Genomic DNA, 26974 nt, shown 5'->3' on the forward strand with positions numbered 1-26974 from the left:
CTCAAGTGGAGCTGTGAACAACTTGACATGGGTCTCGATGTGTTGTGCCCTTGATGGACTAAGGCACAACTAGTGAGCAGATTGGATAACTGAGATTCAGTGGCTAGATGGATTTGGAGGATTGATAGAGGCAGGCGCTGCAGTTTGGGAGCCAAAGGACCACGCAGGTTTAGGGTACGACTGAGAGGAGATGAGAGAGTGCACTACATCAACCAGATGGTCAAAGTATCTTGTTGAGGGTAGATTGGTTGTCGATGGACTGACACCAAGCCCCAATTTTGTATCTTTGTATCAGTGGATGTATGAGGGCCATTATCCCTAGTACGGGAGACCTACTCTATTGTATTATTCAATTGGATTAATATATCGAAGTTGGGTTATTGTACAAAATTGTTAATATGTGCACTAGTAGATTTACTGCTGTTTATATTCCGCTGTAAAAAGTAGCTTCGTTGTGATTCTTGGTTTGGTAGTGCCAGTGTTTTAAGATTCTATCCTTGACACCAAGATCGTGGAAAAACAACACATCTCTCCCTTGCTATTGGAGCTAGACTTCATAGAAATTTGTGCCACTGCTTTAGCTTCCCAAATCTGAAAATTCGTGCCATTGACAGATTTTATCAATACTTGAATTTCATGCCTCTCAGTTAGAAATTCGCTCCAATAAATTAAAGCATTTGAATGATAAATTTTTCCCTTGAAATATATGTTGGAAACTTCTATAAACACCTTGGATTTAGTGCCTCGACTCAACACTGACCTCTTGGAATTTTAGGCCTCTGCTCCTAGAATTTTGGGCATGGTTTTACCTTGATTTCTGCGCTGGTTTAACCCTTAAATCTTGGCCTATTCTGAGCAATTGTCAGACCTTGTAACTCGAGCTTGTCTCTGCTTTAGCCAACACTGAAATATCTCTGTTGTTCTCCTCAAACTATGTGCAACCCTTCTCCTCAAGCTGCGTGCACCTCCTAGGCTTAGAAATTCGGGTATGTTGTTGTTGATATCTCCTCTCAGCTATGGCAATCTCAACCTCCTTTTGCTCCTTGCTCTCTTCTCCAAAATGCTCATGAAGCAATAGCAAATGAGATTTATGCCTTTTCTCTCCCTTTTTAGCTTCATTAGGTAGGAGAACTATAACCCTTTTGATCAAGGGTTGAGATTAGATCTCAACCCTTTAAATAAATGGTGGAGATCGTTCCCTCGCTTGACCCCCTCTTCATGTGGTCCCCCTCATCAATGTCACATGGTTCGGGTTTGAGTTTGGGTTCGGCAATGATTAGGTTCGGTTTGAGTTTGAATTTTTTTATGAAGTTCGGATGAGGTTCGTTGTTAGGTTTCTCTCTCTCTCTCTCTCTCTCTATATATATATATATATATATATTTATTTATTTATTTAATATGAATGATAGAATAATATAGTAAGAAATCAACATTAGTAAACATCAAAAATGTTATCACAGACCTAAGGGTAAATTACAAGCTTGAGTTGTGACATGAAGTTATGAGTTTTCATCTATGGACTTGGTCAATGGCTATGAGGTTTGCTGAACCTCAACATCTTTATAAGGTTCGCCAAATTCGAACCTCAAAGTTAAAGTTCGACGAACCTTGTGATATAGCCCCTCATTAATGACTTCCTAGTCACTTTATAACTTTATATTTGTACCATGTACTTTTTCTCCACATAAAGTCAACTTAAAATCATAAAGTGACTTTAATAGTAAAAGTACATAGGACATAAAGTACCACATTAAGTGACTTTATCATGACTTTAATATAACTCATAAAGTCACATGCTAAAAAGGTGTTTTAAAGTGTTTTCCTAGGCAAAAAGGAAAATGCACTAGGAAACACCTCCTTGGTACCTTTTCCTCCAACAATTTTCTTTGCCCACTCCACTTTGTTTAGGTCCTCAAGCATGAGGTTTATGCAATGTGTAGCACATGGAGTTCAAAATATGGTCCTATATCTAGACTCTAACATCTTTCCAGCAAGAACATAGCTGGAGGCATTATCTTTGATGCCCTGCAGTGTACAATATTTTCCTCCCCCATTATCTTAATCGTCTTATCCAAGCTAAAATAGAAGGTTTGCATCCTTCACCTTATCAGATGCATCAACTGATTTCAAAAACATGGTTTCTTGAGGGCAAGAAACAAGGAAATTAATGATAGTGTGGTTCTTTCCATCGATCCATCCATCTGACGTGATGGAACAACTTGCTTTGGTCCATGACTCTCTATACTCAGTGATGTTAATTTTTCTTAGGGCTATATTGTTCTTTGCTTTAGATAATTGCATTTCATCATTTACACATTGAATTCACCCCACAATATTATAACATCATTATATCATATGCAATTATGTAGAAAAAACAATATCATCAATAATGTAGCAGAACATAAAGGAACAATAGAAGAAAAACATTCACAGATAGAGACACCAGGATTGGTCAGAGACCAGGGCAAAACCCCACAAGGAGGAAAACCCTTTCGAATTCTTCTTCTTATTAGATTGTGATAAAATGTTAAGCTAAGAGAGAGAGTACAATAATCCAATTCTTCATTCACAATACTATCCAACAAAACCAACCAAACTATATGCCAGAGATGAACCCGTCAATAATACTAATCCAAATCGTGATTCAGAAGTCCACGATCAACTGCCAACATCTATTGAAGCATGTGGTCAACTGTTAGAAAAACCTAAGTCCTGACTGCACAGAGCTAACGGTCATGCGTGTAGCTGAAGCCTTCCGGTTGCACGCAGAAGCTCGCATGCGTGTGACTGCAGCGAAAAATTTACTGTGGCATCCATGTTGCCGCGAACCAAAAACCCTAATTCGCACATGTGAGCTCAGACCCTGCAATTTTGGACTTGTGCGAACAAATTCCCTGTGAACCTATTTCAAACCTGTGCGAGTCAAAAATCAAAGAAGAGAAAAGAAGAATGCTTGATTGTGGTCTCCAAATGTGGGTCACTTGACTTGTATTTAATATTTATAGCCATCCAAGGGTGTCCAATTCCTTTTAGGGCCGACTTGTCCTTTTGTGCACATGTGGGTTTCCATATTAAAAATATATTTTTCCTTAACCAAATTAAATTCTTCCAAGGGCTAGAAGGGGTCTTCCTTGATGAGGAAGATTGTCCAATGGAGGGAATTTGTCCCTGAGCTGCCAAATTAACACTCCCTCTTAGCTAGGGAGAAATTACCGACTGCAACATATGTCCCATCACAAATATCTCGTCAACAAATGTTGTCTTTGCTCACATCCCTGCTTATCTCTATTTATTTCTGCTCATCTTTGCTCATATACTGAACGCACTCGAATCTAAAAGAAGAAGAATTTGACATTAGAGGGGAGTCTAAACTACCACCCTCAATCCATCGGGGAGCCACTCCTACCACCTAGAATCACTACTAGCAGGGACCTGAGAACTAACGAAAATGAGGAAGGTCCTATGGGACACTCTCACCTCATGTCTGCAATAGTGGGGAAGGTCCTATGGGACACTCTCACCCCATGTCGAGAAATAGGCGAGATACCACTTACCAAGCAAAGATCACAACCATCCCATGATGCAATAAATGGGCGAAATACCACTTGCTATATGAGGTAAGGATCACAACCATCCTATTGCTTGTTGATCTTCCCAACAATGACCCTTAAGAGTCACGTGGTGGAACACCTGCATCATAATCCGAGCTTGGGTCAGATACCCAACTTACCAAAGGTAAGGATCGCACACCCCCAAGCTTCCTCAACCCGTTGGCGAGACAGGGAGGGATAATCCCAACAAGCTCGACTTGTGGGTATGATGCCAACTGGGGTATACTCTGCTAGACCAAGATAGGGGAGATACTTGACTTGTCAAAACAAACAAGGATCACACACACCCTATGGGTGACGTATAGGGGAGATACCTGATCTATTGCAAGAGTAGGGATCACGCACACCTATTGTCCAGAATTCCCTCAACCCTAGGAGCCCTCAATGCTCCATTTCCGCCTTGGGAGCTCAACCAAGGGGGGGATAGCTATGCTCAGTGTTCTCAATCAGGAGGGTCACATCCATCAATCCATGTTGCTCTCTATAGGGCAGAAATATATCAACGTGCTCATATCCAGTACCGATTCAAACAATTCACTGAAGAGTTCAATCATACTACTTTATGTAGCTCTTTCGAGTAGCAATCCTCTGTTTCCCTGTTCATATGGAACATCAAATCAAATATTACGTTAGAGCAAATGCATGCCATAAAAGGATACCTTATTCATCTTCCTTCTCATGGAGGCAACAACCACAAGCCTAAGCTTGTCTCATACAAAAACACTATCTCAATCTATGAAGATATATCTATCCCAACTATATAGGGGATTCTCTGCCAATCAAATCCCAGTCTTGTTGTCATAATATATCACTATCATATCTAGAGCCTGTTCAAGCAACTCTTCAAAGAGCTTTCTTAACCAAACTGTTTCATAGATAGGCATGCTAGCATCAATGTACTCAACCTCAGCTGTGCTTAAAGCTACAAACTTCTATTTCCTTCTCATCCAAGATGTCATGGCAGATCCCAAACTAAAGCAACACCCAAATGTGCTCTTTTTATCAATAATGTATCAGTGAGCATCAGTGTATCCATGTAATCATATATCTCTAACAGAATTTTTCGTACCAAGATTGATCGTCCCATGTAGATTATTTCAAAATGTGCTTGGTGGCAACTCAATTTGTACTCAAGGTGTTTACTGCAAAGCATATACCAGACAGGTGTTCTCAAGGAACATCAATGCCTCAATCAACTATCGGTACTCAGAGGAGTTTGCCAAGTTAAGTCCAACAACATCTCTGCATAATTCAATTCCATCGGGGTGTCCAAGGATTTGCATTCTGTCTTTCCAAATCTTTCCACTAGTTTCATGTCATATTGTCCTTTTTCCAAACTTCTAATCCCAAAAAGTAGTGCACCATGCCAAGATCCTTCATCTCAAACTTTGAGGCCAACTCCCTCTTACTTTAATCATCAAAGGCTCATTACATGTCCCAAAAAGTAATGCACCATGCCAAGATCCTTCATCTCAAACTCTGAGGCCAACTCCCTCTTACTTTAATCATCAAAGGCTCATTACCTGTCAAGAATAGATTGTCAACATATAAAACCAAAATCAAAGGCATACCTTGGACCACTTTGAAGTAGAGGTTTAGATCGACACGACTTCCAAGCTTCACTAGGTAGCTGTCAATGCGGACATACCAGGCTTGGGGAGCTTGCTTCAAGCCATACAATGTTTTTTGAAAACATAACACTGACCAAGACAATACACCAAGCTTCAAATAATTCAATCAAATCAACCAAGTCTACTTATCAAGCCTTAAATGCCAAACCAAAACTAATATCAAAACCATGAAAGTTTCTGCCAATATTACTGTTAAACTTTTCAATCCAAGTCCCCAAGTACCAGGTTACAACCTTGTCTATTGTCATAACAACAACTGTCATTTACCAAGCAATATCAAGCCAAACTTCATCAAACCATCCACGTGATCATAATATGAATCATTTCTGTCACTAAATGTAAATGCATACACCAAGGACAAGTCATATAAGTTTCTGCCATCCATTCATTGTGAAATCTTTGTAATAACCAGAATAGAAATTATTGCATACTGAGGAGCAATCCTTTATTGTCATACTAGCTCCAATGATCAAATCAAGACAACTAACATAATGATATGCATATTATAGACCCCTGCAAACACAAGATGAGTTAAGACATTCACATTTTCTGCAACATAAAGATCTTTGCATAAGACAATAATCATTGAAATTTTCCTCAAGATTCTATTAGCAATGATTCTCTAGAATTCAGCCTTGTCAACACAAGTAAGAGTAGATTCCAAAAGGTAGGTCACTTCACATTTTCTAGAGAGGTCAACCTTCATTCTAATCCCTGCAACAAGTCAAACATTATGTAGATCTTACTGTTCATTTTCTGTCCATAGAAATTTCTATCATGCGCTCCTGGTTTCATGCATAAGGTTTTAGATTTTTGTATCTTGCAGGCTCAGCCGCACCCATAGGGCTTCTTTCGTGCTGCTAAGAGGCCTGTAGCCGCACCCTTAAGAATTTCTCCCAGCGGCTGGGACTTGGACTAGGAGAAAACCATTTCTGCTCAAATTATAGTTTGCCAAAACTTCTTCCTTCATCAAGATCATCTATTCATGTCCATAAACCTTGCTTCGATAATCAAGAGTCTTCTATTCATTTACTGCAAATAATAATAGGTGTTGGGATCTTATGGAGAGTTTCTCCCTTTGAATGGAAAGCCTCTTCAATAATCATTCACGACATCAACCTGTCTATCATAATACTGTTATGTATCAACAAAACTGTCAGATCATGGAGTCAAACTATATCAGGTTTTCAAACATATATGCATCATGGTCATAACAAATCATCATCAGCTACTTCATCATCACATATGAACATGTCATCAAATCTTCATCAAAGGTTAGTGTCATATAAATGTATTTTCATACTTCAAGGATCATAATCACAACATCACTTCTTTATTGCATTGCTTCAGTCATCAAGTCAGGGAATCTGATTTTATCACATTCAACTTTACTGAGCTTGTTGAAACCTAACCAAGATCAACAAGAAGATCCCGAGTATCAATCTTATTGTTACATTTTTTACCATTAGGGTTACCATGCTTATCACAAGCATTTATAATAATATCAAGTTAACACAATTGATGTTTCTAGACAACTTTATAAAATCAGGAAATCCACCATGTCTTGCCAAATATCAAGAGCACCAATATATCACATGTACCAGAAATCAAACTTACTTTCATATGAATGCATGAGTCATTCATGAAGGTGATATTCAACATACCTTAGGACTTAATTTGCCATCCAATCTTGCAGCTAAATCATAACACTAAAACAATATACTACACATACCTTGTAGTATTCATATACCTTTGCAACTTGTAACACTTATTTGTTATTGGCAGCTGTAGTACTTGCATATTGTAATTTCTGGATGCTACTTTGAAAACTTTCCTCAAGTACTTTTTTCCTTTTCCAGCACCAACTCTTCTCTTCTTGCACTAGCTCTCTTTTCTTGCACCTTAGATGATCCTCAAGAAGGATATGCTTTTTACATCTCATCTAGAGATTTGAGTATTCACATACTCAAATATTTATGCAGGAAGTATAAGCAATAATCAAAACAATAAGTCTAGTATCATAAAGAAATAACATAAATCTAAAAGGTACTTATCTTTAACAAAAAGTGATCATCTCCCTCTTGAACCAACCTCCAAGAGTTAGTACTGTCCATTATCCATGTAACAATGTTGCCTTCAATATTTCCATCGACTTCATCAACAACCAGGCCTAATTGAGGTTATCCCATCTATGGTTACACTGAATCTGTCACAAGTGCTAGAACAACATCTCACTCATCATGCTAGGGTTTCAAGACTGCATAACTCAAACCTTTTTCATATTCCAGGGTTTCTTCCAAACCCTAACCTCATGTAATCCATCAAACCCTAATAACCAGATTGCTTAGGGTTTCCTTCAAGCCCTAGCATTCTTTTAGGTCTCGTAAGTCTTCTATTGCTTCCATTAAAGGTGTCTTCTCACGGGTGATCTCAATGACTTTTCTTTAGCCCGACTCTGAAACCATGTTAATTTTTCTTAGGGTTGCATTGTTCTTTGCTTTAGATATATGCTTTTCATCATTTACACATTTAATTCACCCCATAGTATTATAACATCATTACACCATATGCAATTATGGAGAAAGAACAATATCATCAACAATGTAGCATAACATAAAGGAACAATAGAAGAAAGGCATTGAGGCATAGAGACACCAAGATTGGTCAGAGACCAGAGCAAAACCCCACAAGGGGGAAAACCCTTTCAAATTCTTCTTCTTATTAGATTGTCATAAAATGTTCAACAAAGAGAGAGAGTACAATATTCCAATTCTTCATTCACAAGACTATCCAACAAAACCAACCAAACTATCCCAGAGATGAACCCAACAATAATACTAATCCAAATCATGATTTAGAAGCTGCAGTCAACGGTCAACATCTGCGGAAGCTGCGGTCAATAAGCAACATCTGCGGTCAATTGTCAGAAAAACCCTATGTCCCGACTGCATAGAACTGAAGGTCATGTGTACGACTGAAGCCTTCCTGTCACACGTAGAGGCTCACATGCGTGCGACTTTAGCCAAAAATTTCCTGTGGCATCCCTGTAGTTGTGAAGCAAAAACCCTAATCTACACGTGCTCGGACCTTGCGATTTCAGACCTATGAGAACAAATTCCTCATATACCAATTTCAGACATGTGCAAGCCAAAAATCAAAGAAGAAAAAAGAATGCTTGATGGTGGTCTCCAAATGAGGGTCACTTGACTTTTATTTATAGCAAATCCAAGGGTGTCCAATTTCCTTTTAGGGCTAACCTGTCCTTTTGTGCACATGTGGGTTTCCATATTAAAAATATATTCTTCCTTAACCAAAATAAATTCTTCCAAGGGCTAGAAAGGGTCTTGATGAGGAAGATTGTCCAACAGAGGGGATTTGTCCTTGAGCCGCCAAATTAACAAGTGAAATATTCTTTCAATGCAAAAAATCTCTTTTTGCAAATGATTTCCTTTCAAATCATGCATACTAGGGCCTTTGAAGCCCTTTCATGCAGATATAACAAAGTTCCACATAGCTTGTTAGTAAGGTGAGTGGGTAGCATTATAAAGGGGATATCTGCATCATACTACCATCTAACAATGTATTGAAAAATAACTTCTTTGCATTGCTTTTTCCAATGGTTATCCAAAGTGGGTTGAGTTAGACTTTCCCAAGAGGAAGTAGCATTAGCAGAGGTAATGGTGGGGGAAGTTGAGAAGTAACTCTAGATGTTCATCCTCTCTTTACTTTTAGATTGTTGGCCTTGATTGTAAGATCCAAGAGCAGGATGAACATAACAAAATGGGTCATGGACATTGGTGGAAGGGATAGAAGAGGAGTCTTGAATCTCAAAATCTTCACACCCACCTACTCTCATGGCTTGTAAAACTTCCTTCTTCCTTGCAATGTTTCTTTGATAGCCTTATCCCTAGCATTATGCTCGAACTTCTCAAATCTCTCAAAGAATTCTGCACTAATATGCCTATCACTTCATTTGGTGCTTTACATGGCTTTACTTGGCCTCTTATCCCAACCAAGTGTTGTTTCATCCTAGGAAGACCCCCTCCTCCAATAGATTTTTGGCAATATTTGTAGATCATTTTGGCATCAACCATATCACAATAGCCCACGTAGTGTCCTTAGCTTTAGGAGGCATAGTGGCTAATGAAATATTTAAAATTCGCAAATTTAAAATAAATAAATGCAACTAAGTAAATGGAAAGCCTAAGATAAATTTCGAAAAAAATTGGGACAGATTTAGCCTACAAACCGGCTGAAATTTAAAACTTTAAAACTGAAAGTTGAAACTTAATAAAACCAAAAAAAAATTAAATACATGGGCAGCAATGAAATATGGATTTTTTCATGTGAAAGTGTTGGGTCCCTATAATACTAGTGATTACCCCATTACTATTGTAGTTATACCCTTATTTATATTGTTGTGCCCCTATTACCCCCATATTGTTATTTCTGTGCCCCATAGAATCCCTCTATTGTTATTTTTGTGGCTTTATATTATTATTGTTAGGTCGGCTGGATTATATTGTGACTCCTTAGACTCCTATATATAGAAAGGAGGTTTTATCATTTGTATCATCCAAGAAATGTTCATTCATGTAATGTAAAGGAGGTTTCCCCCTCGAAGAGGCTGAATTCTAAGGCGTTGATCTATCTTTTCTATCTTTTCTTGAGCTGGTTTCATAACATTTGGTATCAGAGCTTTGGATTCTAGGGTTTCGCTGCTCCAAACAGGTCATCGTTGCATTTTCGCTATAACTTTGTGACGTTTCAGAAGTCGCAAAAAAAACCCATTTGAGAAGAATTGGCGCTGAACCTTGGGTCCGAATTTCAGAGCTTTTCGCGCGATATTTTCGGAGATATGATCTGAGGAAGTTGGCCTTTTTGCAGACTCCTGAATTACATTCAAAACAGGTGACCTGGGGAAAATCGTCATAACTCTCTCTCTGAGGATCGGATTGAAATTTCGTAAAAAGGTACAGAAAGAGAACGGACTGTAGTTTCTTGTATGTGTGTTTTAGATTCAAAGGTTGAAACAGTGACTCGTGGCACGTCGTACAAGTTCGCTCTACTGAACCAGTCTAAAAGCAAGTCACTGTGGGAGATTTCACATAACTCTTCCTTGGAGAATCCAATTTGGCTCAGACTTGTGGCATTGGAAAGAGGACGCAGAAGGCTACTGCAGGTAGCAATTTCAGAACTGGATGATCCGAAATTACAGAGATACATCAGATTCAATATCAGGCTTCTATAAAGTGAAAAAAGGTGTGTAGTTTTTTTTTAAATTTTTGTGTAAGCTTGGTTTAACGGAATTCAAAGGGCATAGTAAAGCATTATTATCGGTAACGGATGCCCCGAGGAAAGAAAATGCAAACACCTAGTAAGGAACCTGAAAGCTCTAGCATGACTCATGAAGAAGAAGAAGAAATGCTACATGATATATCAAAATTACAAGAACAAGTGCAACAAATGTCACGCTCACAAAAGCTAACAGAAGCTAAGATAAGTGGCGTGGAATCTAAGATAAAGGGCATGGAAGCTAAGATGGATGATTCGAAGACAGATTTGAAGAGAGACATGGCAGATTTGAAGACAGATATGGAAGAATTGAAGAAGTTGCTACAAGAAAGGGTCGCTAATGGTGAAAAGGTAGTAAAGGAAACTCATGATGAGAACAAAAGAAATGTTAATCATGATACCATAGACGCTAATGTTGGATCGAAGACTCACCATGTTCCAAAAATCGATATGAGGAAGTTTGATGGCAAGGATCCCGCCACATGGATATTACAGATGGAGCAATTCTTCGATCTCAATAATGTGCAAAACACACAAAAGGTACGTATGGCAACTTTATATTTGGAACCAAATCAGTTTGTATGGTATCAATGGCTTTGTTCTCGTAAACAATTTATCACTTGGGCAATTTTTACGGAAGAATTGATAGCACATTATGAGGATACAAAAAGCAACACTTTTTTTAGCCAATTGATAAGTCTCAAACAAAAGGGTTCAATAATGGAGCACATTGAGGAGTTCCAAAAATTGAACATAAGGGTAAAAGATATTCCAGAGGAGCATAGGATTGATGTGTTCATAGGGTCTTTAAAGGATAATATCCAACATGATGTGCGCCTTTGGGAACCTGATTCATTAGAGAAGGCATTCAGGTTAGCAAGAAAAATGGAAAGCAAAATTATGGCAACTAGAAAGCATACCGTTCACAACTATAAAGAAGGAAGTGTTGTTGCCCATAGTCTTCCACAACCTACAAGGTTGACACCACAACAATTGGAAGAAAAAAGAGCAAAAGGGCTTTGTTACAATTGTGATAGCAAATACACAAAAGGTCATAAGTGTGCTGAGAAGAAATTATTCTACATAGATTGTGAAGAGGAAGAAGAAAAGGAGCAAGAAAGGTCAAAAGAAGAGGATATATTCCAGGAACAAAGCCTAGATGAAGAACAAATAAATCCGACCATATCTTGTAATGCATTGGCGGGAATTACCACTCCTCAAACCATCAAGATAGAAGGACAAATCAAGAAGAAAAAGGTAATAGTGTTGATTGATTCAGGAAGCACCCACAATTTTATTCATTGTAGGGTAGCAAAAGAATTGAATTGCTTCCTATATCCAGCACCAGAGTGTCAAGTGATGATTGCAAATGGAGGAACAATAAATTGTTCTGGAAAGTGCCATAATATCAAGCTATCCATGGGAGAATATGTATTGACTAGCCCAATGCTTTCCATTCCAATGGGAGGTGCTGATGTTGTACTAGGAGTCCAATGGCTACAATCCTTGGGTACAATAGCTTTTAATTTTCAAGAACTTTTCATGAAATTTTCTGTGGAAGGAAAGGAAGTTGAATTAAGGGGTATTGCAGGGAAACCAGGAAAGATAATCAGCTCTAATGGCATGACAAAGCTTCTAAAAAAGGAGCAAAGAGGTGTAATTGCACAATTATGTTCGCTAGATGTTTCCACATTGGAATCATCTATTTCTCCAGATCTCCAAAAAGTCCTGGACAATCATTCCAAGGTATTTGAGACTCCCAAAGGTCTCCCACCTATGCGTGATCATGATCATGCTATTCATCTGATTCCAGGAAGTGTTCCTCCAAACATCAGGCCGTACAGATATCCATATGTCCAAAAAAGTGAAATTGAACGTATGGTTGCAGAAATGCTAGAGGCTGGTATAATTCAACCGAGTCAAAGTTCTTTCTCAGCTCCAGTAGTATTGGTGCACAAGAAGGATGGATCATGGCGCATGTGTCCAGATTATAGGGAGCTCAACAAGCTCACTATTAAAGATAAGTTCCCCATTCCTGTCATTGATGAATTACTGGATGAATTGCATGGATCAATTTACTTCACCAAGTTGGATCTTCGTTCGGGATATCATCAAATCAGAATGAAGATTGAAGACATTCCGAAAACGGCATTTAGAACTCATGAGGGTCATTATGAATTTTTGGTCATGCCTTTTGGCCTTACCAATGCACCTTCAACATTTCAAGGTTTGATGAATTCAATTTTCAAACCATTCCTTAGAAAATTTGTGTTAGTATTTTTTGATGATATACTAATCTACAACAAGTCTTGGAAGGATCATGTTGAACATGTTGACAAGGTGCTACAACTATTGGAGGAGAAACAATTATATGCAAAAAGATCCAAATGTTTCTTTGGAGTCCAGGAGGTGGAATATTTGGGTCATATTGTATCTCATGAAGGAGTTAAGGTAGACCCTAGCAAAATTAAAGCCATTAAGGAATGGAAAATCCCCACATCCATAAAGCATCTGCGAGGATTTCTTGGGTTGACAGGGTATTATCGCAAGTTTGTTAAGAATTATGGGAGAATAGCAGCACCTCTAACAACATTATTGAAGAAAGATTCATTTTCATGGACTCCGGAAGCAACAAAGGCCTTTAAACATCTTAAAGAGGCAATGTGCCAAGCACCGGTCTTAGCTACACCGAACTTCACAAAAACCTTTATTGTGGAATGTGATGCTTCAGGAAATGGAATTGGTGCTGTTCTAATGCAAGATGAAAGACCCATTGCTTTTGAAAGTCGTCCAATCAAGGGAAAGTTTTTAAGCAAAGCTATTTATGAGAAGGAAATGTTGGCAATACTCCATGCACTTAAGAAATGGCGACCCTACCTAATGGGAAGACACTTCAAGGTAAAAACGGATCATGATAGCCTTAAATACTTTTTAGAACAAAGATTATCCTCTGAAGAGCAACAAAAGTGGGTCACAAAGATGTTGGGTTATGACTTTGAAATCATCTACAAAAAAGGGAAGCAAAATGTGGTGGCAGATGCACTCTCAAGAAAGGATGAGGATGTGGAAGCATTGTTGTGTGCCATTTCTATTATCCAACCAGATTGGATAAACGAAGCAAAGGAGGAATGGAAGAATGACGAAGAAGTGTGGGCACTTATTCGAAAGCTACAACAAGATTCCAGTACTTCTGATACATTTAGCTGGCAAAATGATTCGTTATGGTACAAAGATCGCTTATACCTCTGTAAGAATTCCAAGCTAAAACAAAAGATTCTTATGGAATTGCACACTTCTCCCTTAGGAGGGCACTCAGGATTTTTAAAAACTTACCACAGGGTTAAGAAGGAATTTTTTTGGGATGGCCTTAAATCAGATATTCAAAAGTTTGTGGCGGAATGTTTGGTTTGCCAACAAAATAAAGTTGAAACAATTAAGACACCGGGTCTATTACAACCTTTATCCATTCCAAGCCAACGTTGGGAGGAGGTTTCAATGGATTTTATCACAGGTTTACCCAAGTCTGAGGGAAAGAGTGTCATCATGGTGGTAGTTGACAGACTTACCAAGTATGCACACTTTTGTGCATTATCACATCCATTTAAAGCCAGTACAGTTTCTACTGCATTTATGGAAACAATTCAAAAGCTACATGGAAACCCAAAGATTATTGTAAGTGACAGAGATCCCATTTTCACTGGAAATTTTTGGACAGAATTATTTTCTTGTCTTGGTACTCAGTTAGCTCATAGCTCATCTTATCATCCTCAATCTGATGGGCAAACTGAGATAGTAAACAAATGTTTGGAAGGATATCTTCGTTGCTTTGTATCTGATAAACAGACACAATGGGTCAAATGGTTGCCTCTGGCTGAATGGTGGTATAACACTTCCTTCCATACAGCAACAAAAATGACCCCATTTATGGCACTTTATGGGTATCAACCACCATCAATCACATCATATTTAAGAGAAAATTCTAAGGTTCAGGCAGTGGAACATCACATCGAACATCAACAACAAGTCCTCCAACTCTTAAAGGATAACCTCGTGTTGGCACAAAATAGAATGAAACAACAGGCAGATCAACATCGCAGTGAAAGAAGTTTTGATGTAGGTGATTGGGTATTCCTACGGCTACAACCATATAAGCAAATGTCCCTAAAGCAAGCTAAGAAGGATAATAAATTATCACCAAAGTATTATGGTCCATACAAGGTGTTGGAAAAGATTGGTACTATGGCATACAAATTGGAGCTTCTTGCAGCTTCTCGATTGCACCCAGTTTTCCATGTTTCATGTTTAAAGAAGGTTATAGGCGACAAGCTCCCAGTTCAAACAATATTGCCAGAACTTGACGAGGAAGGAAAAATTATATTGGAACCGGAAGCAGTCACAGAAACAAGAACTCGACAGCTACGAAATCGATCAATTTCAGAGTATCTTATCAAGTGGAAGAACTTATCCGCTGAAGATTCCACATGGGAGGATGAGAATTTTATGCAGAAGTATCCAGAACTGCTCAAGCGTTGAGGACAACACTTTTTTGAAGGAGAGGGGCATGTTGGGTCCCTATAATACTAGTGATTACCCCATTACTATTGTAGTTATACCCTTATTTATATTGTTGTGCCCCTATTACCCCCATATTGTTATTTCTGTGCCCCATAGAATCCCTCTATTGTTATTTTTGTGGCTTTATATTATTATTGTTAGGTCGACTGGATTATATTGTGACTCCTTAGACTCCTATATATAGAAAGGAGGTTTTATCATTTGTATCATCCAAGAATTGTTCATTCATGTAATGTAAAGGAGGTTGCCCCCTCGAAGAGGCTGAATTCTATGGCGTTGATCTATCTTTTCTATCTTTACTTGAGCTGGTTTCATAAGAGAAAGGCCTTACTTGGAAATGAAAACTAGCTGCGTTATCCTCCTGAAGATGCCAACTCCACTAGACAACTCTAAAGCAGCTCCAAGATGACAAACACAACCCAAACTCTCTATTGTTACACTATAACAAAAACTCAACATTCTCCAAGCTCACAACGAAGCTCACAAAAACTCCAAATGAGATGTGTGATACAAATGAGAGGAGATGAATAATTTTATAGGTTTGGAGGGGCTGTTTTTGGAGGGAAACAACCCCTAATTTCCCAAAAAATTACTTACAACTGCCCAAAACAACTTTGCGTGGGTCTGTGGCCGCACATCTGAGTGCTGGCATTGACCCAGTCGGGTTATGATGGAATTGGACAGGTTATACCAGTTCATGCTGGTTTGGTACCAAACTGGGGTTTATCTCGGCCCAAACCAGGGTCATTGGTTGGGTTGACCTTCAAGCCTAATGAATTGGCTGGTTTGACCAGGTAGTGGTTCGACTTGGCCGGGTTTTAAAACGTTGATATGAACCATTAGGGGCTAACATGTCTTTGGAGCGATTCCTCTGAACCTTGGTGTGAGAAATTAGAATAGCAATACTCACCAAAGTTACAGTCCCCCAAAGGGCATGTTTACCTTTCATGGATTAGTGCACAAGCATAAATAGGCTGCTTGTGGTTGTCCTTCATGGGTCAGTGCACTTGCATAAATAGGCCACTTGTGGTAGGCGTAAGGTGCAGGCCATGGGCAAATTTGGTGGAATAGGTCCCCAAAATGTTGGTAGCTTGGCCAAACGATTACTTTCAGAAATCCACTTCCATCTTTTTGGGAACCATCTATAGAAGAAAAGGAGTGTTAGTTTTTGAAATATGGGACAATTGACTTCAAAGTGACCATGCCGATAGCTATGTGCATTCTTTTTAAACAACTTAACATTCATGCCAATATGTTATTGGAAGGACTGATTTTGCTTTTGAGCTAGTGAAGCATAGAGTTCAAATAGAACTCCATGCTTATTAGGCACTCATGTTCTCAATGTAGTTTGGGAGGTCCACACTGGCCACTTACAAAGCTTTGATCATTTTCTTTTCCCTGTCGATGATGTCAGTCACAGCAGTCCCAATGACCTGGGATGCTCTCCAATTCACAGCCACTTTAAGGGTGGGTGAATGGTAAAAGCCCATTAGTCTTTGTCTGCATGTTGTTTTGGAGAGAAAGCAAGTCTCACTCATGTGGCTCAGGCCATGCAATTACCATCCCTTTGAAAGTACATGCAAGAATAACATTGTATCAAAATAATGTTTCCCCTTTGAAAAAAAGCCTGCACCTACCTATCCTTGTAAGTAAGGCAAGTGGATGGGATCTAGCCCCACATGTCTAGCTTTCCACAATCCTTTCTTAAGGCAATCAGACAAGTTGAATATTGTATTACCATGGAATCTAAAACTGAAAACTAGTCAAATTTAGAAATCATATTTTGTTTAAATATTCAAACATCCTAGAACTTGTTTTTCGTTACAAGAACTGAAGTGTGACCACCCCGATTACCTGTTAGACAATCTAGCCAGATTTGTGGTAGCACTAAGGAGTCCCAAGAAGAATATCTGCATAGGCTTTTAATTAGGTTCCAGACCTCCCCAATGAACGGGCACCTCCAGTAAAAATGGCCTCCATTCTCTGGCTTCCCATAATATCTACAATTCCCACCTATGAATCCTGTCTCATGAAGCCTTCATTTAGTCAAGAGTGTCATATACATGAACAATGCAAGGAATCTCATTTTGAAGGAAATACTCATGTCCTAAATAGCTTGCACCCCTTTTATGTCATTTACGTTTATCATCTCTAAGATTCCACTTTCAATTGAGTTTGGTTTCAATAGAAAGTTTGGGGAGCATCTTCCTATATAATTCTTCTGACTTGTATATGGAGAAAGGAGCATTGAAACTCTAGTTCTAGTCCTTCCTATTTTGAAATTGAGAGGCAAGTTGCAACCATCATAATTTTTTTCTCTCGTTGATTGGTTTCTTTCACTGTTAAAGATATGCATATTATTTGTTCCAAGAGGATCCTCGAAATTGGAACACTATCAACCTACAGACATTGAACAAAGATAAGTTTCCCTCCTGATTGGTATCTAGCTTTGTTGCTTAGCGCTTTTTGCAGATGATATCAGATACATAGGTGCACGATATGACACAGGAACTGATTACTACATTTTTTGGCTAATATCACCTTTGACAAGTAAAAATACTCCTCTAGCACCCCATCCCCACACCCCTCAAGCAGTTTTACAATAATTATGTTGATGATCAAGCATAAGTATGACATCATTTTACCAATCTTGAATGGTACAACTTGAACTTTCAAGGAGATTGCTTAACTGGAAGCTCAGGTCCGATGAGTTGGTGAGAACCTCCTAGGATGGAGCAACATAATCTCTTCACTGATTTCTTTCTTATCACCTAGGATGGCTTGATTTTCAGTGGATTGAGAAAGTAAAGAGGAGCAGAGAGGTGTACAACGTCAGAAATTGTTCCCATGTTAGCTATCAGGAGCACATTGGCCTTAGAGAAGTTGCTGGCAGATGCTTACACTAACTTGAATACGTTATACATTTGACAGGAGATATGCAACCTCTAACTACTAAATAGACTAGAGACCTTGTTGGCCACCTTCAGTGCAATACTTTTGCTCCTTTTCAATTAATTCTTGGTTCATGCCTGCTATCCATGTGCAGCTACAGGTTTTTTTTTTTTTACAACTATACATTCACTTTGTGTTCTCCATCCATGCACTTTAACTTGCTCTTTACATATTTACTGTTTAAATACTATTATTGTTCTTGGTCATCTATGGTTAATTGTGCATCTTTCAGTGTGTGTCAATATCAATATATATATATATATATATGAGAGAGAGATTTTGCTCAGCTGGAATTCATAATTTTGTTTCCATTCTTATCAAACATTAAGTATCCTACAGCCAAGCTTAAACATGCCAATTTCCTATTTCATTTGTGCAGGCACTGTTCAGAAATATTTGTTGGCCATATAGGACATCACATCCGGACATGCCGAGGCCATAAATGGGGAGCAAAAAAATTGATGCATGATTGGATAGAAGGGAACATTAATGATATTATTGTTCCTGTGGAGACTTTTCATCTATATGATATGTTTCAAGATGTAATAAAGCATGATGAAAGGTTTGACTTCGATAGAATTCCTGCTGTTGTTGAGCTTTGTATTCAAGCAGGAGTGGACCTCCCTGAATATCCAACAAACAGAACAAACCAGTCCCTTGGCTTGAATGATAGACCTCATGTTCAATCATCAAATAATATATCTGACAATGTAAATAAAGCTTCCATAAATACAGAGGTAATAGAATCTTCCTCTCATTTGCCAGGAGAGATCTGTGCTTTGGCAGAAAGGACACTACAAGCTTGGGAAACAATGAGACTGGGGATTAAAAAACTTATGTTTGTCTATCCTGTAAAAGTTTGCAAACACTGCCCTGAAGTCCACGTAGGTCCATCAGGACATAAGGTTAGGATGTGTGGGATATATAAATATGACTCCTGGAAAGGGCTTCACATGTGGAAACGTGCTGAGTTGGATGATCTCATACCACCAAGGTATGTGTGGCATATACGTGAACATGATCCAACTCCACTTGTAGATGAAGGGAGAGGATTCTATGGTCATGCACCTGCCATCGTGGAGTTGTGTGTGCAAGCTGGGGCAGCAATAACTCGCAAATATCACTGCGGGATGAAGATAAATGGTCTGTTACCAGCTTCGGTTATTTTCCTCATTAACATTTGCATGTTCATTTCGTCTATCTGGCATATATTCATTTTTTAACCTTAATATGCTGTATTACATGATTAGACAAAAAGGCATGCATTGATATACATTATTACAAGTGCTCAAAAAGATAATTTCAGTTGAAACAACATAATAGTATATACAAATTTATATAGATATGCATGATTGCATTCATAATTACATAACATAGAAGCCAGCTATAAATTGATCTTTCTCAGTGATTATTCCTCAGATTGCAGACAACTTCAGAAATTACAGAACCATCCTATTTAAGGATTCAACTTTGGTGAGACTATAAAACCAAACTGGATATCTTGAGCTCGAAGTTATATTGTAGGGGTGGAGTTATGTTGTGCTACTTATTGGCTGAAATCAATGATAAATATATGATGCTGGCTTATACGTGGGGTATGATTTCAAAGTCTGGAAATTTGTCATGTGACTTTCTGGAATCATATAAGTCCGTCTACTATGTGGACAATGCATAACTTCCTGATCACATATCCCTAATTAGTTGATTGAATAGGATTACATCACATGCGAACCCATATTTACTTAAAAAATGTCAATGAATTTAGATAGAGGGAAACCAATTCCATAAAAATACAGGCATTTCATAGTTCATGGGCCTTAATTGTTAGTTATGTTAACCTATAGAGTTGCCTCATGCTAGGGTATAGCTTTCTATGACTTATACGTGCATAATATTAATTCTACAAGACAAAAGTGCAAAACATATTAAAATGATGCGTTGGAAAATATATATTTTTTGTTTCTATACAACCTTTGGAGTCATGAATGTCTTTTGTAATTGGCATTAAGATGGATGGGGAGAAATTTTCAAGGGGAATTATTAATGGTCTTCGTTGTGAGATTAAACCTTTTGGACCTTCTCAGCGCTAACTTTTAGCAAATGTGCAAGATTTCTTTCTCCACTAGGAAAAAGCCAGAAGCTGAAAAAAATGTGAATCAAAGTTGAGCTATAAAGTAATATATTTTTCAATGAGAAAGGAAGAGATTACCTATTTTAAATAAACTCCTTTGACCATTTTCTCACTACCATGTGTTATTATTAACTGTAAACAATCCCTCATCATCACATGGAACGTCAATCCTTAGTATTATAATGTTTTAATGTTGAATTGTTGTTTCTTTGTTGGGGGACTATGGGTGGTTAGGTGCAAGTCTAACTTCCTTAGGTCCTTACTGACTTTTCTAGATGCTTTCCTCATCGCATTTGGACATCTTGCTTGGTTAGTAATATATTGTCTGTCAATTCGATGGAATTTATTGTTATTGCTGAATACCACTTGCCAATTTGGTTTGTGTTATTAGTATCTCTAATTGTCATGCTCGAAATTGGTGAAATTGGAACTGATAGATGAGCTGCCCCCTACTTTATCAGGAACAATCTTTGGAGCCAATGAATCCAATCGTTTATCTTCTTATCTCTCTTGTCCATCTAGATAGTTGTTCTGTCTTTCCAGGATTTTGTGGTTACATCCAATCAAATTATGTTGAATTTTGGAATACGCCCCTCAAAGAATAGGACTCTTTTTCCTATCTATAAATAGCAATAGATATGATTATTTTGCATTCCTCCAGGAATTTTTGTGATGTCATAAATAGTTTAGTGATTTTTGTGTGATAGGATTCATGTGCATACAGTCCACTTATATTGGATAAATGATTTATGTGGGTAACTTCAAAAAAATTCAACACAAATAATGACTTCAATCCCAAGCTACTCTCTCTCTCAAAAGATTTAAAGCCTCATGTTCCTGCTGTTTGAAAATAGTTAGATGCTCAAACGAATATTTGCTATATGGACATAAACATTGTGCATGTCTATGTTGTGAAATTTCAAATGCATAATACTTGAAATAACTCCTCTCCTAATGATGTTAGAATATGTAATATCCCAAACTGAAATTTTTGCAACATCTCGAAATTTAACTCAACAAATGCTCCATATAAAATCTCCATTCATTAACAGAACATTGCCATGTAAAGTTCAACAACATAGAACAGCAAAATAACAACAGAATGAGCAAAAATAATCTTAGCTTTGTTTATAATATAGAAATTGGGGTTTTACATGCTGAAACAACTGATATAACTGAGATAGAAGCTTGCCTCAAGAATCTGCTCAATGTTGCACTGACCCTCCAAAAACTGAATTGAATTGCTACTGCTAAGCTCTCCTGTGAATTCTGAATCAATTTACCAAGGGGAGAGTTGGGTACTCGCCCACTCTCACTGAATCACCCGAGGGTTTCCGTCCCGGGGCTACTGCTGAGTAGAGAACTAGGGTCTCACATCCTCACCACAAAGACAATACCACAAATCCAAGATGTTCTTTGATGGCCTCCTCCTCCTCTTTTTATAGATTTGATGGGCCCCTCTAGAACCTCCTATTTTATTATTATTTTAATCATTGAGCACATTTCTTTTTATTTCAATTAAAATATATTTTTAATATGGGAAAATGGTAAATTGGCCACCATGCCTTCCAGGCCACTGAAACTCACTTCTAACCACCCATCTTGTAGATCTTCTTATTCCTATTCCAACAAGCTATTACACTAAGGTGTTCTGTCAAGTATTCTTCTTGGAATGCCACTGTTAAGCGTAATTAATTGAGTCAGACCCATTAATAACTCTATTTTTTGAAAGTTGTTAGAATGCAACGAAATGAAAGGCAAACTATGTGGATGATGGAATACACCAAGCGAATGCCATCGAACCTCATAAAAACTCCTCAAAACCCCTCCAAAATCCCCTGGGCCCGCTGATAGAGTAAACCAACTCTTGTGACCTAGCTGCCTCCAACCCTAGAAGTCCATCCTGACCATGCCGTAAGGGAAACCAAAAAAAGGAACATGACAAATCCTCTCGCCCCAAGATTGCTTGCCCTCAAGCAATCCATATTTGTCAACCAATCTAGCGGTCCAGTGCAACTGAGAATCAATACCTGGATCCCATACAAACCAGTGGGTGATACCATACCTCTCTGCTGCCCAACCAAGAACAGATCCCTTAATGCTCAGATTTCAGACTAAACTCTGACTCATCCTACCATCAACAGATCCTCCTAGATCCCAATGCCACCATGGCCAATCATCAACACCCCTATCCCATGGCTCTAGTCGTGCTCTGTCTCTGGCAATAGTTGCTGCTCCCTCAACTAAATACCAACTCATCACCTCTCTCTAGTCTAACCCTAGACTCAATCCAATGCCAATCCCACTCCCCTAATGCTAGGATGGAATGCTGAAGAGTTGTCGACTTGTATCCCACTACCAATTGGAGCATGTAGTATTCGTCATGTTTAAGGGTCCTCGCTCTACTATGCCCCTGACTAAGATTATCGTACCATTAATAGGATACCAACTCATGATCTTTCGCCAATCCAATGCATGGACACCGTGTAAGGAACAAGTCTACTAGGTTGATATTGGTCCCTGCTCAACTCGTGATGCTTTGCGTGTTGAGAAATCTAGGGCATCAAAGTTAAGTTATTTCTCTTCTATTAGTAACTTCTTGTGAATGCTTTTTACTTCTTAGATTAGGATCTTCTTTTACTTATGGTATTATAGTGTTATTCTTCATCAAACAACTACCAATGCATAAACCATAAAGAGACAAGAGACATAGAATGTAGGCTATAGCCAGGGCCAAAACATCTCCCATTTGAGAGGAAAACCCGAACAAATTCTTCTTCTTATAGAGACTTCAATGACGAATACCAAGACCAAAACCCGTGACCTATTTGCCTCTCCAAGACCAAGACACAAGATCCTTTCATCGCTTCTCTTTCGTACCCAAGTCAACACTTGGTCCAACTGCTTGCCTTCCTTTGTATCTTAGCTATACATTAGATTTTCGGCTTCCTTTAGACCTGCAACTTCTAGGCTTCCTTCAGAAACCCTAGTAGGTGTGAAGAATCAACTTTGGGACCTTGATTCCTTTTGCTTTAGGAGGAGATTGCTTACTTGACAACTCGGCTTGATATCTTCTTTGATCTTCACCCAAAATATTCTCTTACTGTGACTGTAATACTTCAGCCTTCTTCCTGCAATAGACAATAGAAATTTCTCGCATGTGTGGAGGTTTACAACCCTTAAAACAAACCCAAAAATAACCCTAAGGACTTCGCTCTTCCTTCTCTTCACTTTGTTGGTTGGGATGCTTCTTCCTTGACCTTTTCACACTTCTTTCAATTTCAGACCTTGACCGAAATTCTCTCTGAAATTTTGCCTTCAAATGAAATCCGAACTGCCCTATTTATAGTCATTAGAGCCTGTAATAAGCCAACTTGAAGAGGGTGAATCGACATGTCTCTTTGTGTAGATTATTTACTCCATCTTGTAGCCGAATTGAAGGAGAGGTTTTGTGCTTGTCTTGGAGGGCTTTCATACTTATTTACTGACTCATACAAATGTGTAACATGCCCAAGAAGGGTCCTTCATACATGACATAGACTCAAATTGACGTTTATGACTAGATGACAAATCCTAACGGCTCACAATGGGAGCCATCATTAAAAATAAAAATTCCTTGCTCATGAAACCCATGAGACAAGCATTACAAAAATAATTCTATTTTTCTTCTTTACATCAATTACATAAAATCACAATTACTAATTTCATAATTGAGATAATCGAGAAAAAACTCATAATTGTGAAAAAGCTTATTATCTCATAATTATAATATTCTGGCAAATTAATTATGAGAAATAACTCAATCATGTAATTCTACCCTTTTATCATGGGATGAATCTAACATAAGTAAAAGAAAAGGTGAAAATGGATGCATTTTAGCCAAACAACTAAGGTAAGTTGATATTGGGTTTCTCTCACTATAATGGAGTGGCAAATAAGGTTATAACAATTACACATGTCATTATGAAGACCGAACCTATTTACACTTTTCAACACTCCCTCTTAACTAGGGAGTGTGAAAATTTCTGAATCTAACAAACCAAAAATCCTATTGCAATAAACTGATTTGCATTACCTACTCGTGTTCTTCATTTTAACAAGTTATTTTCAGAATTATCTAGAAAATATTAATGCAAATACATTGCAGCCTACACCAATATACAGATCAAGTACTGAAAAATAAATGAGACAACCAGACAAAGGACACACTTATTTTTGGATTAAACGTCCACGCAAAAACCCAGTGTGGAAAAACCAGTGCAGCAGATATGAAGGTTTTATTATTAAGCAGATTTCTGAATACAACTAGGGTGCCAAATCCGGTTCACCCAACAGAGAATAAACCCGACAGAAGTATCTCTATCTGGAGACAGATATTTGGGTGAATCCAGCAACTGGATGAACAAACCCTACAGGTCACTGCACTGTCCACAGTGCTGGGAATGATGGCTGCTCCAAGCTCTGTGTTGGAACTATGTTACCTCCTCTAGGAGCTACGTCACCCTCCCAGTGAGCCTTCCCAACTCAAAAATTCGATATGCTGAACTGCTGTTAGATTTGCCTCACAGAAACCCCAATGCTGCCTCTAAGTGACTGTGTCAACTCCTCTAGCCTCTAAATCACCCTTTCTGGAGCTGCACTGTCTCTCCCTGACGCTGCTCTTGTTGAAATTTCTAAGTCTGACACCTCAGAAATTCGTACTGCATTATCTGGTTTATTATCTCCTACTTGTTCTTTCCATTAACAAGTTATTTATAAATATAAATACTGAAATAAACACAAATGCAGCCTCAACACATATACAGATCAACAACTGAAATAATCGAGATAATCACACAAGGGACATCGTTATTTTTGGAAAATCATCTCTGGAAAAACCCAATGCAGGAAAACCGGTGAAGCAGATATGAGGGTTTTATTATTATGCAGTTTCTAAATACAACTAGGGTACCAGAAATGGCTCACCCTTTAGAGAATTTTGTTGGCAGAAGTACCTCTCCTCAGAGACAGATATTCTAGCTGATTAGTCACCGGATGACCGATCCCTAACAACGACGACAGCTCCTTAGCTGGACAACGAAAGCTGCTCCAAGCTTCTCCACTGCTCTGCATCACTCTTTAGGGACTGCGTCACCTCTCAGCTCCAGTTTGCCCCACAAAAATCTCCAGCGTTGCCTCTTGGCACTGTGTCATCTTTGCTAGCCTCTGCGCAACTATTGATGCCTCTGCATCAGCCATTTGGCTCTCTGCGTCAACCCTCTGGCCCTCTGGAGTCTGCATCACCCACGTTGGCCTCCTCAGCCACTGCGTCAGTCCCAGCGGCCTCTGTGTCAGCCTTCCCAGGCTCTCCGCTATCTCTCTGGCACTATCTCTGCCTCTTTGCTATGTATTCTCAACCTTATACTGAACTGCCCCTCGCTGCAATAGATCATTGGTTCGATTCTCTCAACAAACCTCGCTCTAGAAACTCAAACTGACTGATCAATTTTGGTGTGTCTCCAACTGATCCTCAAGCCTCCTCTTATACTTTTCCTGTTGAGTCTTCAACGACCGAGATTAAGTCCCTAATCAACAACTAAGATTAGATTTGGCTTGATCCTCGTCTCTTGGAACCTTCTAACCCAAAATTATATTAATACACATTAATATTTTAATTTTCCTAAGTTTATACTTAGGACCCCATTAAAAATATTAATTATTTTAATATCTCCTCATCCGGGTAGAATTTCTCCAAACGATTTCTGGGTTTTGGAGATCTCATGTGCTTTAGCCTCTCCACCAATTTTCATGGCTAGAGCACATCCGATGCTACCACAAATCAACACTCCCTCTTAGTGAGGAATGTGCTCTAGTAATTCTCCATCACTAAAACATCACATTGATCCTCCGCACCGGTACCTGTGTTGATGCTTGGCTTGCTGCCTCACATTATTTGCACTGCTGCTTCCTGTACTGCTGCCCATGACACTGCCACTACCACTGCTACATCTGTACTGCAACTCCCACTCAACATGCTGCCCCTAGCACTGCCACTGCTAACCAGTGTTCCACGAGGACGTGTCCCCCAGGGTGGGGTGCGTGCACCCCTTGCACCCCACGCACCCGGGACGGGGAGACTCTCGGGGGTGCGTTTCCCCACGTCCCCCTTTTGGGGAGACTCGGGGAGACGCAAGGGGGTGCGTTTCCCCAGGGTGGGGGACTCGTCTCCCCAAAAGGGGTACTTTTGGGCGTCCCCCCCAAAAATGGGGTTCTTCTGGGCGTCCCCCCGAAAATGGGGTTCTTCTGGGCGTCCCCCCGAAAATGGGGTTCTTCTGGGCGTCCCCCCTTCATTTTTGTCTAATTATCCTTTATATTAAAAAAAAAAAAAAAATAAAAATGAAAATTAATTTATTAAAAAAAATAAAAATAAAAATAAACTAAACTAACAATTACAAATAAAAAATTACATGAAAAGTTAGGTTTAACTCTACTTTTCATTCTGCTCTTACCTCTGTTAAAAGTTAAAATAGCGGAGCGCATTTTTTTCTTCCATCGTTTAAGTGTGAATCTGCTCCCACTGTGCCCACAAGAGGCTCAGAGCTTCAGCTCATGCCTTATCCTCCCTCTTCTCCACGCAGCAGCTTGCTGTTAGTAGTTACGTTGCAGTGGTTACTGGTTACCTTGCTGCTCCACGCAGCCGGCAGCATTGCTACTCCACGCAGCCGGCAGCATTGCTGCTCAACGGTTCCACCAGCCCTCCACGCAGCCGGCAGTTGAAACAACGATTTGTTATGTTCTAT

General features: G+C 38.9%; 1 protein-coding gene across 3 annotated transcripts in view; it reads left to right on the top strand.

Annotated features, from left to right (window-relative positions):
- The window catches only part of LOC149185423 (APO protein 4, mitochondrial-like), a 97197-nt gene that overhangs the window by 41194 nt on the left and 29029 nt on the right, over window positions 1-26974 (top strand). For 2 of the 3 annotated variants that reach the window (XM_089417940.1, XM_089417942.1), the window contains 2 exons: window positions 18444-19207; window positions 19484-19537. In XM_089417940.1, coding sequence (XP_089274066.1) covers window positions 18444-19207; window positions 19484-19524 — 805 coding nt within the window. In that variant the 3' untranslated portion in view covers window positions 19525-19537. The remainder of the gene's footprint in view (window positions 1-18443; window positions 19208-19483; window positions 19538-26974) is intronic. The other variant, XM_089417941.1, reaches the window with a different exon arrangement.

This window comes from Pinus tabuliformis, chromosome 3_2, assembly GCF_031772625.1.
Source record: "Pinus tabuliformis cultivar Carrire ecotype Pingquan chromosome 3_2, CPIR1, whole genome shotgun sequence".
Classification (NCBI taxonomy): domain Eukaryota; kingdom Viridiplantae; phylum Streptophyta; class Pinopsida; order Pinales; family Pinaceae; genus Pinus; species Pinus tabuliformis.